The 17,264-nt window shown below is 38.0% G+C and overlaps 1 protein-coding gene across 2 annotated transcripts; it reads left to right on the top strand.

Moving 5' to 3' along the window:
* Positions 1 to 3,954: 3,954 nt before the first annotated feature.
* Positions 3,955 to 15,369, top strand: opn4xa (opsin 4xa). 2 transcript variants are annotated; one of them, XM_040000884.1, is made up of 10 exons: positions 3,955 to 4,751; positions 7,233 to 7,368; positions 9,300 to 9,433; positions 10,991 to 11,194; positions 11,271 to 11,442; positions 12,207 to 12,368; positions 12,531 to 12,638; positions 12,727 to 12,895; positions 13,106 to 13,254; positions 13,376 to 15,369. In XM_040000884.1, the coding sequence occupies exons 1-10, from the start codon at positions 4,496 to 4,498 to the stop codon at positions 13,398 to 13,400; spliced, it is 1,515 nt and encodes a 504-aa protein (XP_039856818.1). In that variant the 5' UTR covers positions 3,955 to 4,495; the 3' UTR covers positions 13,401 to 15,369. The 2 variants fall into 2 exon arrangements, with proteins under 2 accessions (XP_039856818.1, XP_039856817.1); XM_040000883.1 differs by having other exon boundaries at positions 7,227 to 7,368.
* The last annotated feature ends 1,895 nt before the right edge of the window (positions 15,370 to 17,264 follow it).

The following is a 17,264-nucleotide window of genomic DNA, read 5'->3' as shown; positions in this document are numbered from 1 at the left end:
ATTATCATCCTCATCAGTCTGTGTATTTAAGCCCTCTCTTTCTACTCGTTCACTGTCGTGTCATTGATGTTGATGTTATGTTGTCCTTCCCGTGTGTTCCCTCAGTTCAGTCCGCCATTCAGTTGTCCAGCCAGTCAGTGTCCGTTCACCCACTCCTTATAATAAACCTCACCTACCTGCCAGTCCTGCGTTTGGGTTCCTTCTTCCTTGCCTCCACACAACGCCTGACACATATTTAGGCAGAATTTTGCAAATATCTATTTTTCATCTTTTAGCAGCATAGTGCTTTTTTCCAATTATTTTTTTTTAAAGTCAGGTCAAGGCTCCAAAAGCCCAAAGGTGATTTAAGGATGGCGGCTCACAGTGGCATGTCTAGGGCCAGGTAGGGGCACAGATTTGGAGAGGGGTGGCAGATGTAATTGGCAGATAATGTTTAAAAAAAAATTCTACCGACCGTTAAGCATAATTCAATAACCCTGTAAACCTAATAACTGAATGCGCTTTTAACTCTTATTAGAATGAGATTTTAACCACTACAGTGCAAAGTTTTTAGATACTGCGTTGATAAAGTACAAGAGATACAATCAGTGCTTTGACAGTGTTTACTCAGCATTCAAGGACAGCAATATTTGCATAGTATTTTTACTGACATATAGTGCACATGTGTTTTGGGGAAAAACATTTTTTAATATTAAAATACGAACATTTGTAACAAACAATTGACAAATTAGCCAATTCCAATGTAAAACTTTATCTGCCTGTTAAAAAAAGAAGATAATCTTCTCACAAACTGGTGTTTGATTTTGAAACAGGAAAAAAGTGGAGAAACAACTGAAAAGACTAACATTTGAATAAAACCTGAAAGCAAGTAAATACTTTCTCTGCTGCCTTATGGTAAACTTTGGTAATATTGATAAAGAACAACACTGGCTGATGATGAAATACAGTCAGCTGGCATGGTGACACTGCCAGTATTAACCTGCAGGGCTGGACTGGGACAGAAAATCGGGCATTTTGACTAGAGACCGGCCCACCAGATATTAAAGCCATAAAGCCTTTGAATGAAAACAAATGCTGTTGTGATAGTGATGTACACTGTCTTGTTGGTATATGTATGATTTCTATACATTTTACGTCAGATAAAAACTTTGGTTGTAAGATTTAGATAATTATTTAATAAAAGCTAGATATTTTAAATGAGAATAAGAAAGAAAAGTATTTCCTTGTGCCCCACCTTTCCCTGTTAATGCCCTGCCTGGCCCCCTGGCAACACTTTGCTAGACCCGCCCCTGCACAGTTACCAGCTGTCAGCTGCTTAGAAAAGGATCCTGGTGTTATTTGTCTCTCAGAAACAGTTCATAACTTCCCTTGTGACCTAAAAGGTAAACCTGTTTCTCCATCACCTGTTCAGCTCTGATGATTCAGTAAGGACATCTCCTGGTTTCATCCTCATGTTTCCCTCTCACCAGATATCCAAACCGATATCATGACCAGCAGCTTTACAGCTGTGGCTCCAGCAAACATCAGCTGATACTAGAAGTTAACATTAAATAAATTCTAACAACAGCTGATCAAGCTTAAACGTGCTGCTGTTGTTTAGCGTGACATCTGCTGGTTTCCTCTTTCTGGCGCAAAGTGGGCGATAAATAAACAAGAGAGAAAAGCCGATCATTGATGGGCTGATCATTGATCAGTTTCATGAAATAAGTAGCAACAGGAGAGGCAGGGGAGAGAATGAGAGAAGAAGAGGAAGCTGTGCAGCATAACGACAGAATAACTCCTTTGTGTCTTTTTTTCATTATAGCGAAAGTCCGGGACAAACTGCGTCTCTTCTCAGCTCAATACGAAACGTGTAATATTTTCTCTGAATGAGGGACTATTCCATTTTTTTAAGGAGCCGTTGGCAACTCTGTTAACAAACCTTATGAATAAAATAAAGTTCACTATCAGTAACATCATAGCACCCACCCACAGCCCCTTTTGAACAAAACATATTATTCTAACTACAGCAGAACTGATTTTAAAATTATTAGTACCATATGTGTCCATGCTTTTTTATCCACATGCTCTCTTGTATAGAAAATCTAAAAGCGTGCTATAAAATATCTATAAATACATCATTGTGTTCTCATGAGCTGCATGGTCTTCACTGCAAATGACATTAGGTAAAACAATCAATACCTACAATTTATTGATTTCTCATTGCAGCTCATTAAAGAGTCCTTTGTGCCACTGGGTTTATTAATAACATCTCATTCCTATGAGTTCTTAACAACAGGACTACAGAGCTTATCCAAATCTGGAGTAACTCTGACAAGTGTTACATTATGGGTTTCCAGTGGGAGAACACATTACATCTAGATAACAACTCCCTAATTCAGATTCATACATGTCAAAGTACATGTCAATACTTGTTAGTGTTACTGAATACTAAAGAAAGATACTTGTTCAAAGCAACAGTTAATGGGCAAAGCTGACTACACAGAGTGAAAAAAATAAAAATAAAATTCAGCTAAAAATCAGCCTGGTAGAAAATCTAATGCAGTAACAATAGTTCAAGCAATCCTGCGACAACTGCCAGCCATAAAGGCAACATTGAAAAAGTACTGTGAACAGACACCACAGAGTGCACCTTTTAAAAGCATTTATAAACAGGAGAACTTAAGACTTTTATAGCAATAAATTTAAGGCAATGTTCTCAAGACTGAGAAGCTAGTTTGATTAAACATTTTGACATTATTAGCTTAACTTCATCTTATTATTTAAAAATTTTGATTTTCATGTTAACTTTAACCTGTTTGTTACAATCACATTGTATCTCATTCTAGTTTTAACATTCCATTTGGATCCTGCATGGTCTATTTTCATAGGTTTACTTTGATTTTTGTGATTCTGATTTTTATAAGTGCCATACAACTAAACGGTTCATTGTTATTAAGTGAGTACTTCATTTAATATCTTTTTTAGACCTATTTAAGGAGACCTCTTACATGCACATCTTGAATTTCATTCTACCGCTTATCTCGGGCACATTAAATCTCAAGTACAAGCTACCTCATTGAAGTGTACAGTGCTTGTCTTTTTTGCACGTTAGACGGGGTGACGTAGGTGACAGACTGCTTTGACAGTAATTAGATGTTTGATAGTTGTGGCAGGGTGACCAGAGGCAAAAGTGGCAAACAACCAGCTATTTCATCAGCTCTTCTAGAATGACTTTGACAAGTGCTTTGTTATTTTTTGGGTTTTTATTTATTTATTTATTATTATTTAATATCAACAATGCAGTTTAACTACTACTACTTCCAATACGGACCATTTACAGCTATTGCTAATTTCCAACCCTTGACCTCAGTTGGACTCTTACATCCACAGTTCACAGGCAGAATTTTACAATGTAAGTATGTGTTGGTGTTGGTAAACCAAGGCACTTACTTATGTATAATACTATCCTCCTGGTCTAAACAGTGTTAGTGATCAACACATCTGCTACTCACAAAGTGCAGCGTCTTCCTCGTGCCATAGAGAAGTCGGACAATATGGCAGCACATTAGAGTCTCCCAGCTTAAAATAGTCGTGCTCATGCTCACTCCCTGGACAAAAATCACCTTAAAACTTTCCAGTTAACAATGAGGTTGTGTTTGCTTCGACGGACTGAATGTTTACACTAAGTTGCCCTCCTGGAAAACCATCACTTGGAAACATTAATGTTTTCCTTTCTGATTAACAGAACAGAATTGCTGAAAGCTTTCTTTGTCTCATCTACATGCTGAGAACAGTGAAGCCTTGTACCCAAGACACTAAAAGCATTTCCAGTGAATCAGCTGGTCATCACAACTGTATCGTTTGACCTAGAAAATCATGGAAAAAACGCCAAAGAATGCCCCCAAAACAAATAAATAAATAACAAAAAACCCCAACAAAAGTGCATGAAACAACTAACATCTGCCTCCCTGAGGTATTATGTCAGGGGTTATTATTGTTGAGGCTAAGTGGTTGGAAATTGGCACATATTGCTAGGTTTCGCTAGGAAGTGCAGTGACCCAGAAGTGTGAAAGGCTTAGCCTCCTCTGGCTAGAATGTAACCATACTGAGTCTCAACAGAGAAGAAAAGGGGGTATAGATGAGGATGGGCTACAGTTGGCAGCATGAGGTAAACACTGAGAGGCTTTTATCTGAGCATTTTCTCTTTACACAAGGATGAGCAGGAAACATGTATGACACTTTGTAAATGGTCTGCTGCTTTTCAAAAACCCCAATCTGTCTCTCCCTAATTCTCAAAGCACCCAATGGGATGCAGCAGAGAGCTGGGGTGTGTCATTTCCTCACTTCCTCTGAAAGCAGCTTTAGATGTTGGGCTCACGTTGTGCTCCAGCAATGGGTATCAGACATGCAGTTATTAATGTGCATGAGAGGAAAACAAAATTTGGAAAAGACACAAAAATCTGTCACGTGTAATGTCTTGACTTGACCGCGCCGGCCACATGAACAGCAGCACATGGACACCCTCATGCACGCATCACACACCAGCTTGATCGATGTGTTTTGCCATAAGAGAGCTGTGTGTGATGGGAAGCTTGCAGGGGAGGTTGGGTCAGTGCGTTGCTTGCTTGCTTTCTGCCCTTCTGGGTATTCTCATCTTCTATCCAGCACTGGCAGCAGCAGAAGCCTGCATTTGGATTTGGGGGGGGGTTCACTATTATACGCTGTGCAGCTTCACTGCCGCAGAACAAAGGGGCTTTCTGGAGAAAACGGTAAAGTAATGTTCTGTTAATTTATTAAGTTTTGCATGAGTAGTATGGAGCAAACTCCTCTGAAGTTTATTTAAAGAAATTATTACTGTTATTACAGGGAGACTCTTATTTAGGATTTAAATAAATACTTATGAGCAGTAATTGAATTAGGACAGATGCATACCATGTCAGCAAGGAGCACTACGTGAAGCAGACAATGCAAGTTCAGCAGTGACATTGATTAGATGTGCATGCAATTTATGTGACTTGAGCCTTTCATATGAAACAATGCTTTGATGCCTAATGTGGGGAAGTAAGTGGTCATTTTAAGTTCCTTTGACGCACAAAGGCTTTGCTGAGAGGATAGCAAGAGATCAACATGTTGGTTTCGTACAGTGAATGTCTATGTGTACTCCACCCACTCTGTGGCATGTCTATGTGTACTCCACCCACTCTGTGGCATGTCTATGTGTATGATCATGGTTAATAGCACAAAAGAAAATTCAGCTCCATCATTTCAAAAACATAAACACATTTAGTGGATTTTAAAAGGTGTGCAAAAAAACATTGCAAAGACAATTTATGCAATATCAATAAGACTCACCACAGCTGTGACTGATTAAATATAGTGCTATCACTTAACTTAATTTTCAATGAGTCAGACTCATTGTTCTTGTTCTTAAACAATCAAATTATTAATGCAGTAAAGTGTCAGATTTACCGGTAGCTAACTTCTTCTTATTCTGAAGATGCAGTTAATATTACATGGTATTAACTCCATTACATTAACAAAACATAACCCTGTTTAATCAGAAATTCCTGGACTTCATCTATGCCATCTGTGTACTAAACATTTCTTATTTACAGAAAAAACTATAATTTGACATTTAAACAAAATGCTGTTATGCTTCCATGCTAAACCTCAGCTCCTAAAGAGACATCAATTTTGAAATATGTGTCTTGAGAATGACCGGATTTATGAAAGCTCTGAACTGTATAGAAGATTTTTGTGGTGCATATATATTAACAGACATGAGTTCTTATTCCACTGCATAGGGAAGCGTGTGCGTCCCAACACTGAGGAGACACTGAGCTAATGGTCAATTTCTCCTGTCATTAAATCTTAAATCAAAGAAATTAAGAAATTTAAAGAGGATTAAAAAGTCTCAGAATGTACAAAGAAAACAAAATCAGAGCAACCTAAACAAAATAAAGATGCCAGATGTAAATTTTTAGTGTCTGATTTCTTACCCCACCCAATGATGTCAACCTCAGATCCTTCTATAAACTTGTATACATCTGCTCAGTAACCCTGAGAAAGAAAAGCTCCCCTCACTATTTTTTTTTTGTTTGTTTTTTGAGCAGCATTGTTGGTAATACACATGGCCCCATGATATACCCATAAGATTAAAAGTGTACAGACATGCTCTCTAAAGTAGTTTTCAAATGTGCGTTCAGCTCTGAGCTTTTCTATAGATTAACCAACAAAGATGCATGCGGGAAAGGAAATCTCCAAAGCAGCTAGATTATAGAGTTTTTAATCTAGACACTTCCTAGTGCACTGGTTTTACCCAGTGTCACAACACAAACAGTTTTCAGTGGGAATGCAGCTGGTGCTAACTACTCCCTACTGCGTGCTAAATGTAAGAAACGACAGCTATGAACAGGAAGTGTGAAAACATTTAAAGCTACCCCCAAATCAGTGTAGCTTTAAGCTATATGCTAACACCTGCTGTTTACAAAATCAACTTGCACATACACTGATGTTCAGCAATTATTGCAGTGATCTTTACCTTACAATATAAAGTGTCTAGAGGCCACTGTTGTTGTGATTTGGTGCTTTATAAATAAAACTGAACTAGACTGAAAAACTGAATTTACCATCACAGTTTACTGCAGTGTTTTTAAAATGAGGGATCTAATTTTAAAAGACGTCACGAAGCTGGCTGGAGATGTGCAATAGTTTTGAGCAGCCTAAACAGCATGTGAGATGGACGTGGGCTGGCATTGGGATCAGCTGACATGAAGAACTGAGGCTGAGGATGATTTCATGGCCTGATCAAACTCTAAGCTCAATTTGTAAAAGTATGTGGACAATTTAAATGTTGACATTAACCTAAATTAATATGTATATAAAATATCAAAACAATCCTCCAATTGATACAAAAGAATATCACAATATAACCTCAAGACCTTTAGGGAATAGGAAAAAAACAGTTCTCACCAAACCTGACATGATTAATCCTATGATGATGCTTAGATGGCACATTATTGAAGAGAAATCCACAAAAATCAAATGCAGTGAACAGAAACAGTAACTAAGTAAAGTGTTGCAGTCTTGCAGTCTGTTTTCAGCCTCACATGCAGTATTATAGTTGTTGATCATAATATTTTTTGCTGGGGAGTTAAGCAGCTCAAAGCTGAATATTGTGTGTATGTCTGAAAGAAACCGTTGTGCACAAAGATCCACTGATGCTGACGTCTGTGTGGTTGAAGTCACAGAAATGGACGTGGAGCGTGGCTTCTATCAGCTGGTGGAGGTCCAGGACCACGTTCACTACATCTTTGCTTTCGTTGTTTCTGTGATTGGAACAGTGGGCGTTACCGGGAACGCCTTGGTCATGTATGCCTTTTACTGGTAAGCCACCCTACACATGGAAATGATCATGGGAACAAATATGCTTATCTTTTAGAGCTGCATCTTTGCGGATCTGAAAATAAGTTTGGAATATTTTAATATTTGATACATTTTTTTGTGTTCTATAAAATATGTGACTTATTTACTTTTCACATGGCACCCTGAGTGTTTTTAAATTGTGGTTACACAAAAAATGTGATGGATGGATGAATTTTCTGCTATTCATTTGGATTTGATGGTGCTCATAACATTTTAAATAATTTCAGTGAGCCATTTGAGGTGGCTCTATTCTGAGCCCTGGCTGACTGACCAAGCTCCTCATCCTGTCTGTAAGGGAGAGGCCAGGCAGAGGAAGGTCATTTCTGTCAATTACGTATATCAGGGTGGGATTGTAGATCAACTGGTATATTTAAGTCTTTGCTTTCAGATTTCTCTTTACCACAGCTGCCCAGTACAGCATTCGCATTACTGCAGATGTAGACTGTACCAATCTGTTAGAATTCAGTTCTATTCAATTCACTTTTATTTATGTAGCCTCAATTTCCAACAACAGTCACATCAAGGTGCTTAATATTGTAAAGCAAAGACCCTAAAATAATATAGACAAACCCCAACAATGATGGGAATCCCCCAGCAGCCTAAATCTATTGCAGCATAACTAAGGGAGGATTCAGTGTCACCTGATCCAGTCCTAACTATAAGCTTTGTCAAAAAGGAAAGTTTGAAGCCTAATCTTAAAAGTAATGTGGGAGCTTCCTGCCATTCTACTTTTAAATATGCTCATTGCACCAGAACCCTACAGACCCTCCTGGAGGCGGTGGATCCACAGGAGGACAAGGCTACAGTGTGCAAATTTTCTCAAGCATCTTCAATCTCCAGTTCTAGCATCCCTGTTTTGAAGTTCACTCAGGCCAGATACTGAGCCTGAAGTACCCTCTGATACGTCCATCTTTATGTGTGTGGGTGTGTGAGCATTAAAAAATATATCTGTGGATGCAGGTTGCAGTGAAAAAAAGACATCGAGATTAAAGTGTTGTTAGATGAGTTATGAGTTAGCCAGTATAACAAATATCTGGGCAGCACAGTGGCGCTTTAGTAACCTTAAAGCAAGTTCTAGATTTGAACCCGTCCAAAGACATGCTTGTCAGGTTTTGATTTTGTGATTACTGTGCAGCTACAGCTATTTAAGCACTAGATAACATGTAGCATATAGCCCATTACAATTGTTGTATTTTACTTGAAATAAAGAAGCTGTGGAGAAGTTTTTTAATGTATAAATTTTACTTACTTATAGTCAAAAATCACAAAAATCATGTGGAAAACCTCAGAAATATATACAAGTGGTTGAAATTCTAATGACAAAAGCGAAAATAATATTTTCCATTGAAGAAAAGTTTGTTTTTGTTTGCATATTCTTAGTTTTATAAAGTCAAACTTCTGAATCAGGCAAAATTGTAACTGGTGCATCTCTAGTTATGAGAGTATAAAATAAAATATAATTACATCCTATTAACATGTAATGTAGTAAACAATAGAATGTATTAATAATAATAATGCAAGTGACTTTTAACGAATACTTACATGTGGTAACTGATTGATTTAGTCCTTAGGCTGTAACAAGGTAGTCATTAAAAAAATCAATTGTTATTGAAGCTGTGCTAGCATTTCATCTAAAATGTATTTGACACTGTTATTTGGTGTTATTAGTACTTTGTAATTCCTTTGTTGAGCGGGACTATAACATACAAACTATTGGATGCACACCGAATTGGCCATGTCTACAAACAACTCCAGGGCAAACAAAAGCTCTCATGATGAACACACAATGAGCACTGTGGTGGAGTAATAATGTCCCTGCCGGTCATGTTACAATGAAGAGTGTGACAGTAAAACTGGTTTGTGGGGTACTAATCGCTTTTAATGTGTTTCAGCAACAAGAAGCTGCGGACGCCCCCCAACTTCTTCATCATTAACCTGGCAGTCAGTGACTTCCTCATGGCAATTACACAATCACCCATCTTCTTTGTCAATTCCCTTTACAAGGGTTGGGTTTTTGGAGAAACAGGTATTTTCCTACATCCAAGGTTTTGCATATCAGAGGATAATACAAATAATTATATCAGGTCTTAGAATGAGATAAATAGAACCTGACAACAAAATGTGAGCCGACATGAAGAAGCAGTGTGTGAAAGGCTATGATATCCCCGTGACTCAGTAGCTCATGCAACCAACAATAACTTAAAGTAGTAGTTTTCAGTATCAGTGTTTTTCTGTGTATCTTTCTGGAGGAATTTTGGCCCACTCTTCTTCACAATGTTGCTTTAGTTCACTGAGGTTTCTGGGCATTTGTTTATGTGCAGCTCTCTTAAGGTCCCACCACAGCATTTCAGGCAGACTGAGGTCTGGGCTTTGACTGGGTCATGGGAACTCCTTGATTCTTTTTTAGGCATGCTGCTGTACATTTAATCATTTGCTGATGTGCCCGGGATCATTGTCGGCATGACACAATTTCTGCCAAGCTTTAGCTTCATACTTGACTCTAGAACACTTTGGTTAACAGAGGAGTTCATGGTTGACTCAGTGACTGCAAGGTTCCCAGGTCCTGTGACTACAAAACAAGCCCAAATCCTCACTTCTCCACCACCACAGCTGGTATGAGGATTATGCTAATTTGCTGTGTTTAGCTTTTACTGATCATTGTGACCAAACACTTTGGTCGTGTCTCTCCAAAGGACATTGTTCCACAAGTCTTGCGGTTTGTTCAGATTCAACAGGGGAAGACACACAGACTCGAAACCAGGAGGCTTGTACTGGCAATCCTTCCGAATAAGTCTCGCTTGTTCAGTCTTTTTCTAATTGTATTGTGATGAACTTTAACATTTAATGTTCTAACTGAGGCCTACATAGTTAGAAATGTAGTTCATGAGATATTTGCAAATTCTGCAAGCATTGCATGGCCTAACCTTGGGGCCAGTTCTGGGAAGATTGTGGGAAACCTGAATGCTGCAGACCAGCAAATTATCACAAACTTGTGGTTTTATAGAGGTGCTCACATTTGCTGATGAGCAGCTAATCAAGTTCATGTGATTAACAGTGCCTGGCTGATACTTTCCCTTTTATTCATATCGAAGCAACAAGGATGTGCTTAGTATTTCACACACTGCATTTTCTGTTTCAGTTCTGCATTTTAGTTTCTTATTAAATAAATGATGTTCTTGCAGCTTATATGAGGTTGTATCTACCTAATGATAAGGACCAGATTGTATTTATTATGTCCTGATATGTAAAACCTTAGAGTTGTGCTTTTCATTTTACCATGACTGTATAAATAATTTACATTTAATATTAAATATCTTTATCCTTTACACATATATCTACGTAAACGTTGTTCATATTGTAATCTTATTGAGCTACATACCATAACTTAATTTTAACTGCTGTAACGAAGACATTTCCCAACCAATGGATAAATAAAGTATACACTTTCTTACTTTATATAGCACCTTTTTTTTAGTTAGAATCTGTTGATGGTGGAACAATGTTTAGTGGAGATGTGTTCACCAGTCTAACAGAGAGCAAAAATAAATAAATAAATGTGCACTTTTTTCCTCTCCCCCTGCAGGATGTAAAATATATGCCTTCTGTGGTGCTTTATTTGGAATCGCCTCAATGATAAACCTTCTGGCCATCTCTATAGACCGCTATGTTGTTATCACCAAACCTCTGCAGGCATTACAATGGACCTCCGCGAGACGCACTTACCTCATTATTGCCCTCGTGTGGCTATATTCATTAGCCTGGAGCCTCGCACCACTCTTAGGATGGAGTAAGTGACTTAATTTTTCCCTCCTTACCAATTTTTAAGTAAGCGTCCACCTTATCATACTTTTTTTTCTCTAAAGGTTCATATATACCAGAAGGTCTGATGACCTCGTGCACATGGGACTATGTGACCTCCACTCCAGCCAATAAAAGTTACACTTTGATGTTGTGCTGCTTCGTATTCTTCATCCCTCTTGGCATTATATCCTACTGTTACCTCTGCATGTTCCTAGCAATTCGCCAAGCAAGCAGGTACATCTAGATAAATAGATTTATAATATTCAATATTATAAATATTACTTTTTTTCTGAATATGCATAATTTAATATTGTTTTTAGGAAGTCATTTTAATACATGTTTGCTGGAAGTCCCATTCTGGCCGCTTGCATGTAAGCCAGTAAAAAAAAGGGGAAAAAAATACCTTTTCCAATAAACAGTACTCACCTTTATGGCGACTACTGCAAGAAGTGATGAAAGTCAGGTTTTTGGCTACAACCCAGGGACCAAGCATCAGTTTTTAGTGGACTAAACTCAAGTTTTTAAGTCTGAGGTCATCAGGGCAGGATCATGCATCTCAATGTTTCTGTCTACATTTGCAGGATTGTACATAGTCAATTTGTTCTATAGGACAATTAGTGCAGTTCTACTGCAAGCTCGTGAGACATCTAACTAATAACCTTTCCCTTTGACTGCCTGGGCTGTAAAGCATTCCAGCACATGCCTGCTTCAGCATAATTTAAAAGGAGATTTGCGGCCATCAACATATTTCAGATCATAGGGCACACTGTAAATGCTCACATGCACCTGGTCAGTTTGGGACTTCAATTTAAACTAAGTGTATGCATGTGCAATGATGTTTAAAAAGGTGGTAAATGTCAAAGTGAGATCCCAGTTTCTCAGTAGATCGCTGTATGTGCTGCTTTTAAAGATCCCCTTACCCACACCTCTGGCCTTCATTTCACCCTCTAAAGTCTTATAATATGTTACTGACCACAAAATTCTTTGTCTTCTTATAGAGATGTGGAGCAGTTGGGCAATCAAGTGAGGAAGTCCACACTGATCCAACAGCACTCCATCAAAACTGAATGGAAGCTAGCCAAGATTGCTTTTGTGGTCATCATAGTGTTTGTGCTTTCTTGGTCCCCCTATGCATGTGTCACCCTCATAGCATGGGCTGGGTAAATATGATACGTTAGCACTTAATGCTAGGATATGTAAAAATAGCTTGGTAGACCCTGGTTTGCAGGGAGTTGCAGGTAGTAGAAGACCCTTACTTAAAGCATTTCAAGCTACAGTATAAGTATGATCATCTCTTATCATGTTTCATCTCTGTCCATCAGATATGGAGGCATTCTCAGCCCTTATTCCAAAGCCGTCCCAGCTGTTATAGCCAAGTCATCAGCCATATACAATCCTGTAATCTATGCCATAATTCACTCAAAATACAGGTAACTGTGATCATCTAATTAACTGACAAACTAATTCTGAAACGTAATGGCACAATTTGTTAAAAAAATCATGTTTTTTTTTCAACAGGATCACCCTTGCAGAAAAAGTACCTTGCTTGCACTTCCTAGCCCAAGCTCGCAGGAAAGACTGCATATCAGTATCGCTCAGCGAATCCTCCTTAAGGGACTCCGTGCTGAGTAGACAGTCATCAGACTCCAAGCTGCACATAGTTTCCTCCATTACAACAACTGACACAGTGAGTACTGGATGCTGCACTAGTCTTTGAAAGTGAGAAAAATCCTGAGCATGTTAACTGTTTACAGCAGTATACAATTACCGTCCCATTCATATAACGTGGGTTTAGTTAGATATGTCAGTAGTTGTAGTAGTTTTACCACAAGAGCAGTTGCATGTTGTAAATATGCAGATGTAAATTCTTACCTTGATATACATACGTGTCTTGTAGCATGTTTGGAATGATGTGGAGCTGAATCCTATTGATCAGAGTCATACTTTGGGATCCAGCTATTCCCTTGGAACTCTGAGGGATAGAGAGTGTCAGTCATTGACTAAACACACAAAAAGAAAGAAAAGCCGAAGCCAGGAACAGCTAAGGTAGGCCCTAATCATTTGAACTGTTGATTTCCAATTCATATTACTAGCAAGTCAAAGCTTTGAAGATAAAACATGTCTTTCCCACAAAACACTTACATTTATATTTCATTTTAATTCTCAGAGCAAGGTTCAGTGAACAGTTGTGATCGCGATCTATTGACTGAGTCAGTTAAAAGACTTTTATTGCATATTGGAAGGAAGAGGAATACGGACAATCTGGAATCAGCCAAAGAAATGTAAAGATGGGTATGATATGAGTTTAGACAAGAAGAAAAAAAAGCACAAAAAATATGAAGTCCTCATCCAGCCACACTTTGGATAAATGTTGAGCAAGAAAAATCCAGTGTAATTTTCACACTCAATTTCAAAGACTGATGTTTGGAGGAAGGCTGTTTTGAGAAAAATAAATGAAGTTACACAAAGCAGACAGAGAGAACTGTGAATTGACTTATGGTTCAGCAACACTAGCGTAAAAATAGGATGTCAACCTTCTTGCAACTAACTTGCAAAACTCAACAGTTACCCAGTAACTGCAAAGCAAAGAAACAATTGCAAGTAGTTACAGCCACTAACTAGTCAACCAGAGTTTGAGTGCTTAACAGTCTTAACCTCTGGGCAACCAGTTTTGACCACAAGGCGATTACACGGGTCACATTGTAGGAGGAACCTGTCTCCAAACAACTGTGGTCTGACTTGAATTGACTGCAATCGCCAAGGTTTGCAAATAACTGCCGTGTCATTTATAAATGCAAACAGATCGCCAACATGCTGCAATCAAGTCTGTGCTGATGAGCACAACTTGTATGTGACGCGTTTCTTTGCAACAGTGGACACCAACTAAACTGGGTGCCAAATGGTTGTATTCTGGCTATTTTCCAATAACAAAGTTGCAGAGCACCAAAGACATTTTGCAGTTAAATTACAGTCACAATTGCAACCATGTTCAGTTAATTAATGTGCGAAGATTTCTTTCAAAAACACTAGCTTGTTAAATGTTAAAGAGATGCACCAATCCAGCGCTTGGATCAGATATTTGTCCGATCATGATTCAAAAAGCTGGAGCAGAAATAAGTGGCACGATTCAATTGATTTGATTTGATTCAGTGTTGTACTGCCATAACCATGCCACTACTCAATAGCAGGCCAGAGGTTGCTAGCGGTTGCAGCAACATGTTTTCTTTGTATGTTTGCACTATATCTTGACAAAACGTGGTCAAGTGAAATACCACAATTGTAGGTCTTTGACATGGTTGCTTTCCCTGTTGGCGTCTCTCTGTCTCTTGCTTTCACATTATATTCAATGTAACACTCGTTGGGTAGCTTTCATTGCAGGCTTAGTCACTTAATATTATCTCAGTCTCTTGCCAGCTCCACTCCACAACTGACACACAAGTGCACAGTTAGAGCAAGAAAATGAGAACCTTGTGCAACACTGAATAACAGCAGCATATAACAATGCCTCTCACACTAAGCTAAAATAAGACAAGACCATATATGTAAAAACAAACAAACAAACAAAACAAAAAAACTTACTTTGTTTCCCATTGCCATTTAATAAACTGTTAATATATGCATTACATTACATTTAGAGCCAGGATATATCATTCTAATAAAAAATGTAATAATATTTCCCAATCTCTTTCTCAGAGTGAGTAATACAGCTTGTCAATTTAACATCAGCATCAGATATTTGGTATATTTGGCATCAGTAGATATCCAAAGCCACTGTGCTGGTATTGTATTCAAACTGGGAAAACGCTGGATAGGTGCATAGTTAAGGATCTTCTTTGTCTGCGTGTGCGTGTGTGTGTTTCTGTGTGTGCGTGTATGTGTGTGTGTGTCCGAGGACTTGTTTATTATCATCTTGTTGTAAAGACGCTGAGAATTCTCTTTTTAAAACAGCACTGAATGAGGAAGCTAATTGTATCCATTTGTTTACATTATAACTAAGGCTACATGTATTTATATGCCTCAGTAAAATATGATCACTGCTGTATTTCATGTAAAAGTCTGTTCTATATTGTATTATTTAGAAGGTTAAATATATTTATTTATAACGAGTGTTGCTCATCGATGAACTGATTTGATTGCAATAAAGACACTGAATAACAAGAATACATTTTGTATTTGTTGACACGTGCTCTAAGTTTTTGTGATCCCACAGATTAGGATTTTTACAACCTAAGACTGGGAAGACAGTGACACGGTTAGTCTGCAACTCAACATTTATCTGAAACAGAAAGCATTCTGATCCAACTTGGATCACAGTCAGATCAAAATGTTTTTGTACCGCTTTTATTCACTGGAAGTATTTTGGGAACTATTTTTATTATGAAGCATTGTGCAAGTCAAAGTATGTGAATTTATGTGCAAAATACACAACAAACGCACCGTTTTGTCAGTACATGTTTGCCATGTTTGCCTACTGGTGGTGGTCAGAGGGCCCGGTGGCGCCAGTGTCCGGCAGCCTCGCCTCTGTCAGTGCGCCCCAGGGCAGCTGTAGCTACAATGTAGCTTGCCATCACCAGTGTGTGAATGTGTGTGTGTGAATGGGTGAATGACTGAATGTAGTGTGAAGCGCTTTGGGGTCCTTAAGGACTGAGTAAAGCGCTATACAAATGCAGGCCATTTACCATTTACCATTTACATGTTCTCGGACATAGAACTGTCACAATCACTGACATGCATCGAGTCTTTGTTCACATACTTATGTGTGTATTTGCTGCCATAAATAAAGGTTTCCATATGCTCTTTTGCAAATGATTTTCAGTATCTTTATTTTAATCTAAAGCAAAATTACATCCAAAATAAATCAGTTTTACTATTTTACTTTAAAGCGATTTATTACTGAAGAATTTTTCTTTTTTTTTTTGCATATAACAGTCGACACTTTTGCATATAATGTATGAGAGCGAGAGGAAGCAGACATTCAGAGCAGGTAGAAAGGTAATTACTTTTAACAGCTTTCTGCTGCCTCCAGCTGAAAAAAGTAACAACTCCCTGTTTCATTCAATTACAGTTAAATCATACTAAGATATAGCGGCGCAGTACACTAGACCTTTTAATCCTCCCAGATATGGCTGATGTGAAGAAATATAACAGGTTTGTGTCAGTAAATAAATGACTGGTTTTGTAATTATTGCGTTTTATGTGTGATTTTTTTTCCTGTGATGTCATCAGCTGTGTGTTATCCTTAAACTCCTACCCTAAAATCCAAGCATGAGATGACATGCAGTTTCACAGGATGTGAAGATTAAAGCTTTGCCTCTAGAAATGGTAACATAGATGTGTATCTAACCAAATATTACAGTATAAAAATAAAATACTGCAATCTAAATCATATTGTAATCTGTTTCATGCTTATCAAAAGTAAGATTAAGACAAGTTTTTATTTGTGCTAAAAACGGGAGACACATACAAAGATAGACATGCATACTGTAGGCTTGTGAAACAGTAATCGGATCATTGTGGATAACAAAATAAAATACTGGCACACTTCTGTCCTGTCTGAAACTTTAGCTCTGGCTATACTGATACTAACTGCTTAAGGGCCTTTAAGTAACAAACAAGTATAGGTCGAGGCAAATCCCTTCTGCTTTCATTTTCAAATGACATTGCACCCTCTGAAATAAATTTATACCCTGAGGGCAATAAATCACGTGGTATCTTCAGTCAAAGTCCACAGTGCCTGTGGATGTGAAGTATTTTTCTGACCACTAGAGGGCACACTAACACTAAAACCTAAATCACTGCCATATTACAGCAGCCACATGATAACAAAAATCTAATTTATAAATGAGAAAAGGCTTTATTGGTTATACAATCCAAATCAATGCAAAAAGAGGCCTTAAACTCACACAAAGGAATATGTGTGGGCTTCCTCTGTGAATATTTTACATGTATTTTGAATTTTAAACATTAATGCAGTTTTTTTTTTTTAATTCCCACCACAAATGCAAAGCAGGGAACACTGATGTCTCCGCTGATAATTCAAAATGTATTACAGCATG

The sequence above is a fragment of the Simochromis diagramma genome, unplaced genomic scaffold (genome assembly GCF_900408965.1).
Source record: "Simochromis diagramma unplaced genomic scaffold, fSimDia1.1 OVJJ01000596.1, whole genome shotgun sequence".
Classification (NCBI taxonomy): Eukaryota; Metazoa; Chordata; class Actinopteri; order Cichliformes; family Cichlidae; genus Simochromis; species Simochromis diagramma.
Note: the sequence above shows the minus strand (reverse complement) of the source record. Positions and strands in the feature narration are given on the sequence as shown.